This window comes from Vitis riparia, chromosome 5 (assembly GCF_004353265.1).
Source record: "Vitis riparia cultivar Riparia Gloire de Montpellier isolate 1030 chromosome 5, EGFV_Vit.rip_1.0, whole genome shotgun sequence".
NCBI classification, from domain to species: domain Eukaryota; kingdom Viridiplantae; phylum Streptophyta; class Magnoliopsida; order Vitales; family Vitaceae; genus Vitis; species Vitis riparia.
In genome coordinates, this window is record NC_048435.1 from 4,000,604 (window position 1) to 4,017,705 (window position 17,102).

At 34.6% G+C, this 17,102-nt stretch overlaps 1 protein-coding gene across 1 annotated transcript; it reads left to right on the top strand.

The window, feature by feature from the left end:
* The first annotated feature begins 96 nt into the window (after positions 1–96).
* Positions 97–13,412, top strand: LOC117914867 (UPF0613 protein PB24D3.06c). Its single transcript, XM_034830374.1, is given in 10 exon segments — positions 97–440; positions 1,460–1,536; positions 5,090–5,195; positions 6,391–6,483; positions 6,599–6,664; positions 10,483–10,628; positions 11,406–11,497; positions 11,500–11,513; positions 11,818–11,882; positions 13,090–13,412. Coding segments are annotated over 10 exon segments (1,041 nt in total). The 5' UTR covers positions 97–206; the 3' UTR covers positions 13,238–13,412.
* Positions 13,413–17,102: the final 3,690 nt, after the last annotated feature.

The following is a 17,102-nucleotide window of genomic DNA, read 5'->3' on the forward strand; positions in this document are numbered from 1 at the left end:
AAGCAAGCCTTCCGGCCAACAAAATTGGGCTCACTGTTGGACCTCAAATCTCATGAGTCCAAACTAAGTGGTCCGAATCCGACCCACAACATTGACTCATCTGACATATCCAGTCAGTCACGTCGTCACGGCGTTTGAAGCGAAAACCTAGAAGTCCGTACATCGTCGAGATTTAAGGGTAATGGGATCCAATCATAGCATCTGATATGAATCTCTCTGCATCATCGTCTTCTTCTCTGCTGTCGTCATCGCCTTCTTCATCATCTTCCTCAACCACTTCATGGTTTTCGGGCATTGTTCGCGGCCGTTCTGATAAGTCTGGTAGCATCAAAATGGCAAACAACTCCGTCGCCAGCGACCCTTCCGGTTCCGGAGGCCCCGTCAATCGGAAAAACCAGTTCCATGGCGTTCTCTTCAAGTACGGTCCCAAGCCAGTTCAGGTGATTTTTTTATTTTATTATTATTTTTTTTTTATAATTTGACTCTTGTTCTTAAGCTCTGTTTGGTTTCCGAAGAAAAAGAATTTAGATTGTTCAACATTGGATATATCGTTGTTCAGGATCAGGTTTATGTTCTGAAAGGGCTTGAGTTTTAAGTGTTAGTGTTATTTAACTTTGAATTCGAGGTAGTTGGGTAGCATTGTACGGAACAGCCCTAACTTGGGCATCCTTAAACAAGATCCGTATAGCGCTGGGTAGATAGCATTCTGAAAATTTAATTGTTGCAGTGGTATTTTCCCATCACGAGAAAACTTAAGTGATTTGTTTCAATGATTTTAATGCAATACTTTATTTTATGCATATCAGAGGCTTGACATGCTTGGTAGTTGAAAGAATCTGTTCATCTCAATGACAGATAGCTTCTAAATGCATTTTAGAGAGAAGATTAGTTGACAAGCAATAGTACCCAATATTTTAAAAATTTTCTATTTTAAATTGTTTGTTTCTCCGAAAATTGGAATGGAAATGCTTCAAAATGACTTTCATGTTTAAGCGCTTTCATTTCTATCATTGGTTTCAAGAGCTTGAGATTTTAGCATCACGTTGGATAACTGGATTTTAGATTGTATATTTTTTGGTTTGAGATAAATGGGTGTTCATGATATCTATGAGAACCTCCCTAGTGTCAGTTTCATCATGTAATTAGTAGTGACATTACGAAGTTTGTCAAAATCTAAATTGGTTTTGACTAATGTTGGTAGTGCTATAATGTTAGGCTAACAAAAAATGTTCAGCTTTTATAAGAGTTAAAAGTTTTTTATGTCTATCCTTGTGGTAATGAGACAAGAATTTGAGGAAGCTTCTTCGCTCTATTGAAATTTGTTGCTATATTGTATATTTTGGATCTAATAGTGGGCTCAAATTTAGTTAGGGAAAGCCATGCTTTCTTAAAATGCTTCATGGTTCAGTTTCTTAAAATTCTTCTTGATGTCTCCATGATATTTTTCTTCTGTTTGCAGGTTGCATTTAAAACTGGAAACTATAAACAACAAGTCATTTTTATCGGTGGATTGACAGATGGTCTTCTGGCAACTGAGTATGCTTATATTTTTATTTTAAAATTATTAATATTGTTAATTTATTGAAACGATAAATTATTCCATATTTCTTGTTGTTAATTTACTGATGAAATGAGAAAGGTTCTTTGACTCAATCTTTACTGAAAGGCACTCACTCAATCCTCCTCTGATCAGTTTCTTTAGCACAGTGCATAAGTTTCTGGACTTATACATGTACAAATACAGAATTTAAAATTGCCCTGTGTTTGTTGGAAAAACTTTTAAAAGGTGTGGGAATTTGAGTTTAGTGCATCACTACATACCTTGTGTCTTACACTCTTAAATAAGACGATCAGTCCACATAAAGAGAATGATCTACTTTCACAGTGTGAAAGTAGCATGAAATCATCTGAATTACTAAAACAAACTACTTCAGGGTTTGAAAATAGAAGATGCCATAATTGATGACTTTTTAGTTTGGTTTTTTTAATATACTCATGTCAAGGAAAAATTGTAAATAAAAAATCTATTGTAGATTGGGAACCAGGATTCACTCTTTACAGTGTTGACTTTGCTTTCTATGAATAGGATTATAATTTGGTTTTGATAACATGGAAGGATGTCGGCCTTTTTCTCTTTCCAATAAATGTATTCTCTTATTTTTCTATTAATATTAGAGGTGGTAGATGGCATGCAGAACTCTACTGGTCTCACTTGGGAGAGAAAGTGTGGTAACCTGTTTGAGAAGTTGAGAGCTGTTCAATATTGGTAGACAAATTTTAGGGAAATCTTTTAAGATAGTGGTTTTCCCCTTTTTTGGTTGGTTTTTAGATGCCACATAATACACCCAAGAAACTGAAAAGATCATCTTATAGACGGTTGTTTCTTGAAATGTTTTAATCAACTTACTGTTTCATTTATTGGCTTTTTAGCATTAAAGAGAAGGTCATTAACTGTACTTAACAGGGGAGAGACACTATGAAGACACTAAAGAGGTTCTGGCTTTATATAATACTGAAGAAAATATTTTTGAGTTGGTAACCTTTTAGACGGTTACTCATGCCAATGTATTTGGGGTGCATTTGATCCACCATGAACTGATTCCTATATCAAGCCTCCTTAAATCTAGTAGGAAGCCTTGGTTGGTTTGAGGAGTTATGCATGAAGGGGATGCCATAAAAATGGACTTCAATCCTGGAGCAAACAATGTCCAAGTTGATTCTTTGCTTACAAGATAACCCATGAAACTTGCCATTTCTGCAAATGTTGAAACTTAAATGACTTGCAAAACTTTTTGAAACTTTTGCATGTATATGAATACCATACTTAGCCATTCCTTTTGGTTCATTAGGTTAATTGGACCTTTTAGGTTTGTGAAGATACTTCTACCTTCTGATAGAGATTGTAGACCCTATCAGGAGTTGTAGTGGCACCATATCTTCGATCTCTAGATTTGCTTATTTGGATGTGTACTCAAAGACAAGAGGGAAGCCATTATTTGCAATTGCCATACTGGTCATCTTTATGATGCAGTGTGGCTTATTGTTCTCTATTCCTTTTTCTTTACCTTCTTTTCCTGCTGTCCTAGTATGAAAACGTTCTTTCCTTGTTCCTTTTCCTTTCTTTCAGATAACATTTCCATTTCTTATCCCCAAATAAGAACATAGAATAATTCATATAAATATTTACTTATGGTACTAAAGGAAGTCCAATATAAAAGAAAGAAAACCAACTAGGGCCTAGGGTCAAATGTGGGCTATATGGATTTGTTAATATCATAAACTGAAAATCCCAAAGAAAAAGAGAACCCATAAAAATAGAGGTAGGAATATTAAAAGAAACAAAGAGAACATGCTTGCTGTTAAGAGTTGAGCATTTATGATAGAATCTCCTTATGGAACTTCTGTTCTCTCCCTATCTCTCTATTTTTTATTTGAAACAGTTAGAAAGGGATAAAACGATACAAAGGGAAAGAATAAAAAATAAATGACAAAAAAGTACAATTCAAGGCGACAATAAATACCCCCACAAAGGGCAGTATATGAGAGCCCTTGTGGCTAGCCAATCTATTCATAGTGCGATTGGATGTCTAAGATATCCAAGAGAAGAAGCAAGCTATGAGTGGAAAAGGATAAAAAGTAAATGACAAAAAAGTACAATTCAAGGTGGAGATAAGTACCTCAAAAAGGGCAGTATATAAGAGGCTAGACAATCTATTTGTAGTGTGATTGGATGTCTAGGATATCCATGAGAATAAGCTCCTCATAACTCAAGTCAAGTTGATGGTTTTTCATACCAAAGAAATTATTTGCATGGACCACGATTCCCTTAAGAGCCCATTGTATGACCATGCGAGCAAGATGATGCCATAGTTTGTCTTGCTCGCAAAATTAAGCCTTCCATTAAAGTAAGAAACTTGAATTTAATGGCTAATTCCTCTCTAGAATTTTTTGGTAAGACCTTAACTACAATGCTTCTATGCTCTTGAAAGACACTTCAATGCCAAGATGTCCTAGATCACCCAGAGAGCAACAATTGAAATTAGGCTTGAAATAACCTGTCAAAGGGAGTTCTCACTCTATATGAACATCCTTAGGCCTTTTGCTAGAGGAGCAAGCACGTCTCCGATTAAATAGATCATGCTCATTAAAATCCCATCAACCACGAGCCAGATTAAGGCCCAAAGAGAAAAGAGAAAGAAGATTGACTTCCACTGTGACTCCATAGGTCTGCATCTACCTTTGGAAAACTGGCATTTCTCTTTAGAAGTTGAAAGGCCAAAATTCTACTCAAAATGTCATTCTACTCAAAACATCTTCGATTTTCTATTGTTAGTCATTTTTATTCTTCCTTTTGGAGGACAGCTCTTCCTCAGCATTTTTCTCCTGTGGAAACAAAGTATGGTTGTCCTTTTTCCCTCCTCTGAAAAGCATTATACTCTGAATATTGTAGAATCTTCTCTACGGCCTTCTGTGCCATGACTGTTATGTTGTAGCCAGGACACAGTGTAGCTCCATGAGTCCTTTCAAATAATGCTGGACCAGAGTTTATGATCCAAAATTTGATATCTCCTGGAAGATTGGCTTTTGGTTCCCAATTAATGCCTAAAAGATTAAAACCTTTGGCTACATTATTATTGGTTGGCCTTTGGGTTAACTGGTTAGTGTTTGAGTTGTTCTCTTTATGGGAAATATAATTCGTGAAGTTACTGCTGAAGTTGCATGGGTTCCACTATCTTTTCTGGCCATGTTTAGAAATATTAGCCCACATAATTTTCTTTACGGTTTTTCCTTTGTATACAACTTGTATATCTTATTGTATAGCCTTTTTAATCAATATATCTTTCTTTTTGCTTACTTATCAAAATTAATAATAATAATTATTATTTTATGGAGAAAGAAGGAAAGATATTGCCATGGCTTACAATTCAAAAGAAATTTCCTTGCACTTGTACAGTTACTTACACAGTTGCACATAAATGTATAACTGATTACTAGATTTCTTCATAAGAATAGCTGGTTAGTAGAAATACAATCATTTATTTAGACCTTTGTATTTTCTGATATAGATTATCACTGTTCTGATTCCCAGATACTTGGAACCTTTAGCAATGGCATTGGAGAATGAGAAATGGTCTTTAGTTCAACTACTTCTATCATCTTCTTATAGTGGATATGGCATCTCCAGCTTGAAACAAGTAACTTATGTTGCTTTTAGCTAATATGTTCCTTTAAGAACTGGGTTCCATTTTCTTTTTCTTTTTTCATTTTTCTTTTTTTCTTTTTCTTTTTCCAATTACCAGTTTTAGCTTTGATTTTTGCAATTGAATTTAGTGTGATTCTTATGAAAATACTCAAACATCAGTATAGCTAATCCTTTTAAGGAACAGTTTTTAATGCAAACAAGCAAGTGATCTACAGGCACTAAAGAGGTTGTGTTGTAGCTTTGGTAGCAGGCCTAGTGGCTGAAACAAATGCAGCAGTATCTACGAACTGTAATATAGCTAGCAACTCTTGATTGTAGTCTAAAGGCCTTGTCTAAATGCTTTATTGTAGCCTAAAGGCCTTGTCTAAATGCTTTATTGTAGCCTAAAGGCCTTGTCTAAATGCTTGATTGTAGCCTGAAGGCCTTGCCTAACTAGATATCTTCTTGTTTATGTACCTCCTGAATGTTGGAAGCTGAATGTATTTATTCCAATCATCTAGTCATAATTGATCACCAAGGTTCAATTGCCAATTACAGTGAGAAACAATTATGAATAAAACATGTTCAATATCATGTTATTGCATTATTTTCCTTCCCGCACTCAAAAGGAAGTTTCTTGGAGATTATATAATGAATAAAATCTTCAACTTGGCCTTAATCCTTGCTGCTTAGGGTCTGATTCATGAATTATTTTTCTCCATTGGGCTCTACTTAGATCTGTCTCTCCTCTGAGATCTTTGATAATCTCATCTTTTCCCACTGTGTTATCCCACTTTCTATTTATATTCAACTTGTCCTTCTGCTTCCTTCAACTTGAGCCAAAACATTCCTCCATACTAGTGCATTTATTGTTCCCCACTGCATGTGGATGATATTCCTTGTCTGCACTCTCAAGTTGTTGGATCTGGTTGGTTAACAACTCTCACAATGAGGATGTCATTGTATTATGTATTAAACTTGCACTTTTGCAGTATGGTTTTTTAGAGATATATATCTTCATATTTCAAGTCTGTGAGTTGGAATGCACATCCAGGCAGCATTGATGTGATTTCGTACTCTCGTTCAGTTAACCTTTTGAGTAATATTTTACCACAAGATGTTAGATTATGATATTTTCTTGTTATTCTCTGCATTCATTTGTTCTGTGTGCATAAATTTTAAGATATTCTTGCACCATGTACCCTAAGGATGCCGTGGAGCTTGATCAGTTAATCAGTTATTTAATTAACAAGGAAGATTCTGAGGGTGTGGTACTACTTGGCCATAGTACTGGCTGTCAAGTGAGTGACTTTTCCTTTCAAACTTGTATTGTATCTGAAGTTCATCTGAATTATTATTACATGAGCTTTATAAAGGAATAAAATTAATTTCCTTCCTGTTTGTAAAAAAATTAAGGATATCGTGCATTACATGCGTACAAATGCTGCATGCTCCAGAGCAGTTCGTGCTGCTATTTTGCAGGTACTTTTAAATCAAATTTAAGTTGCTTATTCTTTATTTAGTGTCAAAGTTGCATATATCCATAAGAGAATTGCAGTTTGATACATTTTGATGCTTGTTGGGACTCATGAAAATTTTAAGACTCAGAACTCCCATTAATCCAGTCTTATTTGTGATCTAATCTTATGGTCCCATCCAAGTCATGTGTCGGTCCACTTGGTTTTCAAACTATGCTGACACTTATAGTACTCCAGTCTGCAAAATTTTTTGGTAGATGAACATATATTTGCTCAACAATTACAATATCAGCTGTCTTCAAATAGAGATTTTCGGCATCTTAGTGAGAGAACAGTTCTCTTGGTTTCTAGTCTGTTTCCCAGTGTCCTCTTTTGATGGAGGTGAGGTGTACCTAAACTTGATATAAATAGGTAATAGTTTTCTCTAAATGAACCTGAATCCTAAGTTGAACAAATCCAAGATAGTGGAAGCTGAAAACCTCGTTTGGAAAAGCAGTTCTTGCATTTAGGTGAGCTTGTAACTTATTTCCTGGATTTGATTCATCTACTGTATCTAAACCTGTCTGCCTATTTCAAGAAGGTTCAAAGGAGAAAAACTCGAAAATGGTGTATTTTACTTTATAGGTTAAGTTTCCAGGTACTGCAAACTGTTTTGTGTGTGTGTAGCATTAGCATATGGCACAAATCACTTTCTTGATGCCTCACTAAGAGGTTTGGATTAGGATTATGATTATCATTGACATATGGCCCTGGATAAAGTGGAATGGTAGTAGAAGATTTATGTTGAGGATAACTAAGGAGCGCAGTGAGGAGGGAGTTGATGAAGTTTCTTCGGTGTTCTTTAATGCTACCCTTGTCGCAGGGGCGAGGCCAAAAATTTCAGTTGGGGTGAGGTGCAAGATTTGAAAAAGAAAAAGAATTAAATTAATATTAACATATTTTCCTATTTTGAAAGACTTTCATTTCTTGTTGTTAATAAACTTTAATCACCTAATATCAGCAAATGTTATAAAATTTAATAAAAAAGTCAAAAGGAAATTTAACTTGCCTAATTAATCACATGATGGATGAAAATTACAAAGAACCAAAATATCTAAAAATTGTAGTAAAAGTAAGTTTTCATTTTAATTTAATAATAAAAATTATAAACATAATTTTACAATCTTAATAATTGAAAAAAACACCTAGTGAGAAAAAATTTTCTAACTTAACTGTTAAAGAAAATCTTCAAAAGAACTTTCAAATAAAAAAATATTTCATAAGAAATCTTATTTAAAATTTTAATAGACTTAGTCATTATTTGTATTAAAAAAGTTACACATTAATGTTTCAAAAAAAATAAAAATCAGAGGGCAGTTTTTTTTTTTTTTTTTTAAATAAATGAATATAAGTGGATTGATAAGAATTTAAAGTAATTATATTACAATGTGAATGCAACTTGATTAAGACGGTGTATTTTTAATTTATAGCTATTTGTTTACAAGACATCAACTATATTTAAGAATTTAGGTTCAACTTAACCTTCTAAGTAAAATCAATAGCAAGAAACTATCACAAATGAGACCCAAGGATTTCCAGCATCAGCTTGGTTAAGGATCTTTACAAACTCTTGGCTTAACTTTTGGCAAACTGATTAAGAAGGTAAGGAGATTTTTGAGTCCTACAAGGTGGACAAATGGTGCAACCTTGATTGCTTTTGAGGCAATTGACTCTAGAGAAAAGAACTTAAGTGCAAATTTGCTTGTGCATTAGGATTGAAAAGGCAAAAGATCATGTCAATTGGCAATTCTGGTTAATGCTGTTACTTAACATGGGCCTTGGGGTGGTAGACCCATGTTTTGGACACTGTTGAAACAATAGGTTTATCTCAAGGAGCCTTCATAGAAGGGAGACAAATTCTGGACACCGTTTTGATAGCAAATGAGGTTGATGAGAAAAAGAGTAGGGGAGGGAGTGGTTTTCAAAATTGATTTCGAAAAGGTCTACAATCATATGGATTAGGGTTTTTTAGACCAAGTGCCTAAAAGAAAGGGTTTTAGCACAAAATAGAGATCATGGAAAAGGGAATACTTGCCTTAAACAAATTTTGCAGTTTTAATTAATGGACGTGTCATAGGTTGGGTTAAGGCCATTAGAGGATTAAGACAAGGGGACCCCCTTTCACCTTTCCTTTTTACTATTGTAGTAGATGTCCTCGGTAGGATGATGACCAGAGCAGAGGAAAGTGGTGTATTGGATGGGTTTAGAGTCGGCAAGGATAGGACTAGAGTCTCAATTTTACAATTTGCAGATGACACTATTTTCTTCTCGAAAGCCTCTTTGGAACTTTTGCAAAATCTTAAGCTAATCTGGTTTTTTTGGCAATTATCAAGGTTGAAAATCAATTTAGAGAAAAGCACTTTATTTGATATAAATGTCAACCAAGAGTTGTTATCTCGGTTGGCTTCGACACTTGACTGTAAAGTGTTAGAGTGGCTATTGTCCTATTTGGGTCTTCCCTTAGAAGGGAATCTAAAATAGAATTTCTAGGAGGTTGGATGGTTGGAAAATGGCGTCTTGGAATACATGAGATTTCGTATCTCTATTATTAGGTTTTCTATTATAGTTAATGAGTCTCTCTCTTGATATATATATATATATAATACTTAATTGTGGTGGTTGTGGAAACTCTTAGGGCTTGTTTGGCAATGCTTTCAAAGACTATTTTTGAGAAAAATATTTAAAATAGTTCCCGATTGTTTTAGGAACAAAAATCTATTTGGGAACTCAAATATGAAAAATAGTTATCTCAACTTGTTCTCTATGAAAGTATTATGCATTTATGTACAATGCAAAAGTGCCTAAAATATTCTCATCATTTCATTTGTTTCTCAAAACACTTAATAAAAAATTCTCAAAATTGTTCTAGAAAATCTGTTTTTAGAACAAATTCGCAATATATATATATTCAGTCAAAAATTTGCCAAATGCATTTTTTAAGTTAGAAAATTGTTTTCTATTCTTTAGAACTGAAAACTGTTTTCAAGAATGATCTCCAAACAAACCCTTAGTTGTGTTATTTCCAAGGTAGTGTATGGTGGGTTTATTAGTGGTTTGAGCTTAGGAGTCAAGGGGGGAGGATGTGGATGTTTCTCATCTTCTCTTTGTGGGTGATATGTTTCTTTCCTATGAGGCTAGACTAAACAATTGATGTTCTTATGGTAAGTGCTCATTTGTTTTGAAATTGATTCCAGCATGAAAGTCAATCTACAGAAGAGTGAGCTCACAGGTTTAGAGATTGGAGATGTTGCATGAGTTTGAGAACATGTGGTTTTATATATGTCTAGTTAGCTGTTAAATAGTTTGAGAACATGATGTTTTATATATGTCATGTAATTCACCAAGAAAAGTTGGGTAGTTCTTTAATATAATAATGATTATTTTTATAGAACTTATGTTGGATTTTTCCACTTCTTATTTAATGCTATTCAGTATCAGAAAAATTTAGGCCATATAGTTAAAGATTTACTATGGAACAGTGATGTTCTTTATTTATTTATTTTTTTGTTTAAGAAAAAATGTGAGAACTTACTCAATATGATAATAAGACTGCAAAACATAAGAGCACATGTAAGCTTCCAATAGCAAGCAATTTTACATTCCAATCAAGGAAAATATAACTCCTTTCAAGATTCATATAAGCTTTTCTTCACCTATGAAGTGGGATGATTGCCATGCGGAATCCCCTGTTCTTGCCTATTGCAGCAATTTTTTTCCTCAATCATGCCTACGTGTTATACATTTACATTCAGCATTTATCGTACTGCTAATTGGGATTTTCAGGCTCCGGTTAGTGACCGGGAATACAGGGCAACGCTTCCTCAAACAGCTGCTATGATTGACCTGGCTTCAACCATGATTAGTGAAGGCCGGGGATTGGAATTGATGCCCAGGGAAGCAGATGAAGGGGCCCCAATAACTGCCTATAGGTGAGTGGCATGCAGGCATATATTCTTCATTGTTAACTATCAAAATTCAGTTATCAACAGTTTTAACAGTTGCTACTTTGGTATATAGTAATCCATGAGGAAATAGTCCACAGAATAATCTTGTTTTCAGGATTTCATTTTCCTCATTGATTTTGCATCTTCTTGTTGTTTTTGGGAATTTACAATGATGTTAAATTCTAAAATTAATGCATGTGGAATTTTTTCTGGAATTGCATTTTCATCCACCTGATATTTTATCTTGATGTCAAGGTTTTCTACAATTGCAAAATCTCTATTCACATCCCCATTTTGTTGCTGCTTTATTAGAAACAGGAGATTGAAGAAAATATCAATCAGTAGAGATTGTTTGAGCTACCTTACACACTATGAGGTGCTTTTCAATTAAATTATTCTAATCTGAGACTCACAGAATTTAAAATGAGAATGTAAAGTTGCATGTGACAAGCTTCTTTAGTTGAAGTTGTACATTAAATTGTAGAATGTCAGTAGGCACCATTGCCTTAGTGTCTAATATATTTTCTTTTTCAAACATCTCACAAAATATTAGGATTTCCTAGAATTTTCACATTTCTAATTTTAACTTCTAGACAATGTGAGTTATATACTGTTTTGCAAACGAAGGAGGTAAGTTCTCTTTTCAATTAAAAGTTATTTTATTCCAGGAATTGTTTTTCAACTGTGGATGTGTTAGAAATTTGCTTAGTTATGAAGAGGCTGTGTCACTTCTCTGCTGCTGAGCTATCAAGTACCTTGCAGGTATCACTCCCTTTGTGCATACATGGGGGATGATGACATGTTCAGTTCTGACCTTAGTGATGACCAGCTGAGAATGAGACTCGGGCATATGTCCAAACACCTTGCCAGGTAGGCATGTATTGTCATATTTCTTGATTGTCATGAGTCTACTATTTGGAATTTAAAAGTTCCATCACCATTTCGAGTTAGCATACACACACACACACACACATACATATTATTTGAAGAAATGAAGACAAAGAGATGCAGGAAAAGTTTGTGATACCCTTAAAGTGGTAATCTGGAACTTGTCTATATGATCTGCCCCAGTATCTCTCTAGGGACAAGCACAATGTGTTCCTTGAATAGAAAGAGTGTTTGCTTAGTTCACAATGATGAAAATAAATGCAACTTCATTGTGTTCTTTCTGTAGGTTATCTTTTCTATGGCTGATGAATATGTCCCTGAATACGTTGATAAGAAAGCATTGGTGGAAAGGTAAGAACAAAAGCTCTCAATGAATTTTGGCACAGAAAGTTGCAGGTTTGGTTTTCTTTTTTTCTTTTCCTTTTGAAGGCAAAGAACAGGGCACATGCAAATCATGTGCATTGGGGTATACAAAAGGTGCGAAGAAAAACACCCACAAGGCCCCCCACCAGTTCATGAATTCTAAAAAGGACAAGAGGCAGACATCTATGAACTGACAGCATCATAGAACATGATAGAAACATGAGAAGCTTTAAACAATTGAACTGAATGGTCCACCTTATGCAATTCAGTTCTCACCAAATAGCTTCAAAAAAGGCATAGAGGAGCAATTCTCCCAAGTTTCCCCCCTCTTTTCCACACACAACTCCAGTGCCAACCCAATAAGATTTCTTTATTGTATTTGGAAACGTCCAAGTGACACCAAGAGTAGAGAACAACGAAACTCACAAACTCCTGGATTTCCTACAATGGATAAGAAAATGTTTAGATGAGCCCTATTCATTTTTGTACAGAACAATAATTCTGGCTCACATCGCTTCCCGCACACCAAAAAAAGAAAAAAAAAATCCACCTTTTTAGGGTGAGGGAGGGGGCTGGGGGTGGTTCAAAGACTCATAGTTTAGCAGAAAATTTCTCCTACCCTCAGAGCTCTCCCCTACATTTTTATTTATTTTTTTGGTGATAACTTTGGAACCTTCTATGACCAAGCCCTTAAGACTCTCCATAGGGACTGAAACCTTGGGGTGCTAATAGTCCGTTAACAATCAGTACTGAGTGAATTTAAGGTATCATCTGTGGTTAAATTCAAACTTAGGACCATATGTCATTTACTGAGACTACATTCCCTAATGTTCGTCCTGACCAACTGGGCTAGCTACCTTGACAGGTCTCTCCCCAACTGTCTTATCATCTCCCTTTCTAGGCCCCTCTCTTCATAAATCCTTCTTAATAAACATACTACACTAGGTAACTGCCAGGCTGGGAAATCTCTAATGATGCAAGGGTTCCAACACCCTTCTGCACTGGAAATCTCCCAAATATGGCAACCCAAGTCCTTAGAAGTTGAAGTAGAATAAAGAGAGGGAAAAGATATACAAAAAGGCAGTAGCCATGCTAAACATCCTTCTGTGGCTATGTGCAGCGTGTGTGAGTGGGATTTTGTTAACTCGAGAGAGAGATATTGTCAGATCACTAAGTATGTTCCAAACTCTTGCAGATTATGCAGGGCCTTGGGTGGCGCAGAGAAAGTTGAAATTGAATGGGGTAATCACTCTCTTTCTAACAGAGTCGCGGAAGCTGTCCAAGCCATAATTGATTTCGTTATAAGAGAGGGACCAAAGGGGTGGGATGATCCATGGAACTAAAATGATGCCTCTCTGTGATGTTTGTTCATTTTCTTCCTCTTTTGTTGTTGTCTATTCCTCATTTCCATTCTTTGCCTTGTTATTTTAATTCTATTCCCTTTTTGAATATGCTAGACGTTGAGTGAATATCATCAACCTTCTATTATTTATAGAAGCTTAGCTTTCGGAAATCAAACGTATCTGTCCATACCATCACTTACCGCTTTGGGTTTAGGTTGGTTTCCAATCACCACTTGTTGATCTCTTAGATCATCCATTCGAATCCTAGGACACCCTTCTAGTATTTTCGGATGAAAATATTGCCAGAGTGCGTTAAATTATGTTCAACCATTCAATCCATCTCTTCCATTTAACAAGCTTTCAAGGGTTGACGAATCCAGATTTCAACTTGGTCTATAATATGCCAATGCAACAAGATTGAAAATGGTTGGTTTATAAGGTCAATTGTTTCTGGGTCACATTCAAACGTTATTGAGTACCGTAGTGGTGCTTGCATTTAGGCATTTATTGCCATTCGTCCCTGTAAAGATGTTATTTGTTTTAGGGTCGCACTCATATGGCAGTGGGGGGGGCCCTAGTGTCGGATCATTTATAACGATTGGGGCTTGGGTTGTGGGTTGTGGGTTGTGCGGTCACGTTGTTCAAGATTGTGCCATATTTCAATTGTCCGCCCCCCACCCCATATGCCCATCCTCACTTTCCAACTAACAAAATATTGTGTTGCTTTCCCATATGGCCCACGCCCACCTCTCTCTCTCTCTCTTGGCTTCATTATGGTTTGCGTCACCTGGCCAAGTGTAAGCCCAACACGTCTCTCTCTCGGATTCCGTCTGGATTGCCTGCTTCATCAGGCAAACACTTTTTGACTGATCATTTTTCCTATTATTATAAAGACCTTATTCAATGGGCATCTTTGGTTATCGTAAGATGCGTACCACGATTTACGTCTTTATTTTTGTTTAATTTTAAATTAATATTCATCATATTTATAAATTTAGCCCTTCTTATATTTTTATTTAAAAAATAATTCATTTTTTAATATAAATAGCTTTAACTATTTCAATTATTTTTACATCTATTTTAAAATAAAAGGTTAATATTATAAATAAATAAAAATGAGGATATTTTTATAGAAATGAGGTAAAAAATTTTGAAAAAAGGTTCAATTTTTAATAACGGTCTTAATCAAATCCATTAATTTTTTAGCTAAACCTACGGGTACAATTAATAAAGATGACAATCAGGTCAAGCTACCTAAGTTTCGGTACAATTAATAAAGATGACAGTAGGTCAAGGTACCTAAGTTTTACTTTCCTTTTTTTTTTTCTTTTTAATATGGCAGGAGAGATTTAATATTATATATATATATATATATATATATATATATATATATATATATATATATAATATTTGTATTTTATAAGGAAAGTGCCAGGATGTCCTCTTGATTTCGAACTTGTAAATTTGTAATCTAGGTTGTTGAAAGTATGTGATGAATTAAATAATATACGTGGCATATTATGACTAGTTCCCACCTTTGAATATAATTTACCTTTAAGAAAAATATAATTTTTAGTCTTTGAACCTTTTTAAAAAGAATGATGCTGAAAGGGAAAAAGTGTCCAAGTGAATAAAATTTTAACACGTGTCTGAAGGCAACATCGTAGGAGTCTAATCCATTTTTGACTTGGATTAAAAATAATAATAATAATAAAAGGGGAAAGCTTCCTTGACTCTTGTACGGATGGAAGATGAAATGGGCAGGGAGAAATTGGAGGGAAGCAGACTTGATTTTGACAGCCACAGACAGGAAGCGTGATTGGTGAGAGTCTTAAAGCAATGTTCAATGGGTTTGGTGTGTCGAAGGTGATAGCTTCTTCCCTTATTGTAGTGGTTGTTGAAGGTTGAAGGTTGAAGGTTGAAAGGTTGAAACAAAGTGGCGTTAGGTTGGTTTCTATGGAAAAATCCACCCACTGGCATTAATTTCTATTCATCAATTGGTTTGTTAATGGATTATGCATCCTCATGTTTGATTTTATGATTTTTTTTTATATTTGGGTATGGCGAAATATGTGGAGTCCCCTCAGATTTTATTCTCAAAGGAAAAGTAGGAAGGTTGAAAAGACAAATTTTTAGTGTACATTAGAGACCAAGGAATAATTATAATGGTATATCGGTTGACTAGTTGAAAAAGTCAAAATATGATGAAGTACCTTGTGAAAATATGCAATTTGATTCCCCAAGTAGTCCTCAATTCATTGGAGATTGTAAATAGTGAGGTAATAAAGAAAATAGAAGGCATCTTCAAGTCCAACACTTTGACACCATATGAAGGAAAATTCATGAACAATGTAATCCAACAAAAGTATTTTAGCCATGGAAGGAGGTTTGTGTGAACTTCATCAAGAAGAGGGATTGACTCTTCTAGCTATGGAAGGAGTATGGAAAGCTTAGTACACTTTTTGTTTTGAATTATATGTGCCCTTCGTGTTAGGATATGAATTCTCTATTCAATGTTCAAATAATAAATGGAGAGGGACTAATCGAAGTAAAATATTACAATGATACCACTACTATAATAGTTGTCCAAAGAGGTTTGCTTGTGTATTCAAATCTTTATCGATTCTTTCGTAAGAAAAAATCGATCAATATGGAAGAAGTTTTTACTAGAGTTTATAATTCTCCAAGCCTTGAAGAAAAGGTAGCAGCAAGCACTTCTAAAATTTTAGTGGTAACTAGTAAAGAGAAAAATAATAGACAAGGTCTGAGATAGACATATAAAAAGCCAAAAGAATCCATTAAGACAAAGGAATATATACTTAACGAATAACTAAGATCATAAGTAAGGATCTAGAGATGAAATTTACCAAACTAAATGCCCTTTACTCACTTGTTTTCTAAGAGTTAAGTAAATTATTTGACTCTTGATGGTCTCCTTAGCCACTTGCAGATCCAACAAGCAAGAATATAACTAAGCATTACACTTACTATTGCACATGTGTTAAGATAGAATTCTTAGAAACATGATGTAATGTAGCAATAAATGGTTTTCATTAATTTTATATTGTGATTCCAATTTTCCTTTATTATATTTTTCATGCAATATCTATGTTGAGCATTCAAGGCCTACATCACTTGCATTATACATGACTTAGGTATATTAAAAGTTACATCGAATTTAAGTCATGAATTTCTTGCAAATTAATGAATAGTTCACATTTGGTTCATAGATTCAAACAGTCAATTTGAGATTATAATATATCACCCCTTAATTAAAGGGATAACTTATCTTGATCATCAAAATGAGTTTCTCATGATGAATGTACTAGTGTGCATGATTACACATTAAACAAAAGTGGTAAGTCATGACATTGGTTATCAAGTAGTCATAACTTTACCAAACTACTATATTACATAGTTCTCAACCTTAAGAGAATATTGAATAAATGTTGAGGTTTTCAATGGTTTTAACCTATTAGTGAGATCGTAAAACCCCATTTTACAACGAATATTATTTCATGACAATATAATATCTTTAGCCATGAATCTAACTTCATGGCAAAAAATATTATATTAGTAATTTATATTTTTGAAAAGGTTCAAAGTTTCTATTTTTAGAAACATGATGATACCCCCATGTTATCCCAAGCTTTGGAGAGGGCATTTTGACCTCTTAATTGTAATTTGCATGACTTGAACCCATGACCCTTCACCTTATTACCACTTTTTGAAGGGGTTTCTATCATGGAAATTGGTGAAGTGAGTGATATTGTGGTAGATAGAAAATGATGGCACCTTGCAATGTATGGAGCAACAACTAAAAAGGGCTTTGGTGCCAAAATGGTATTAAATAGTCCAAAAGGAG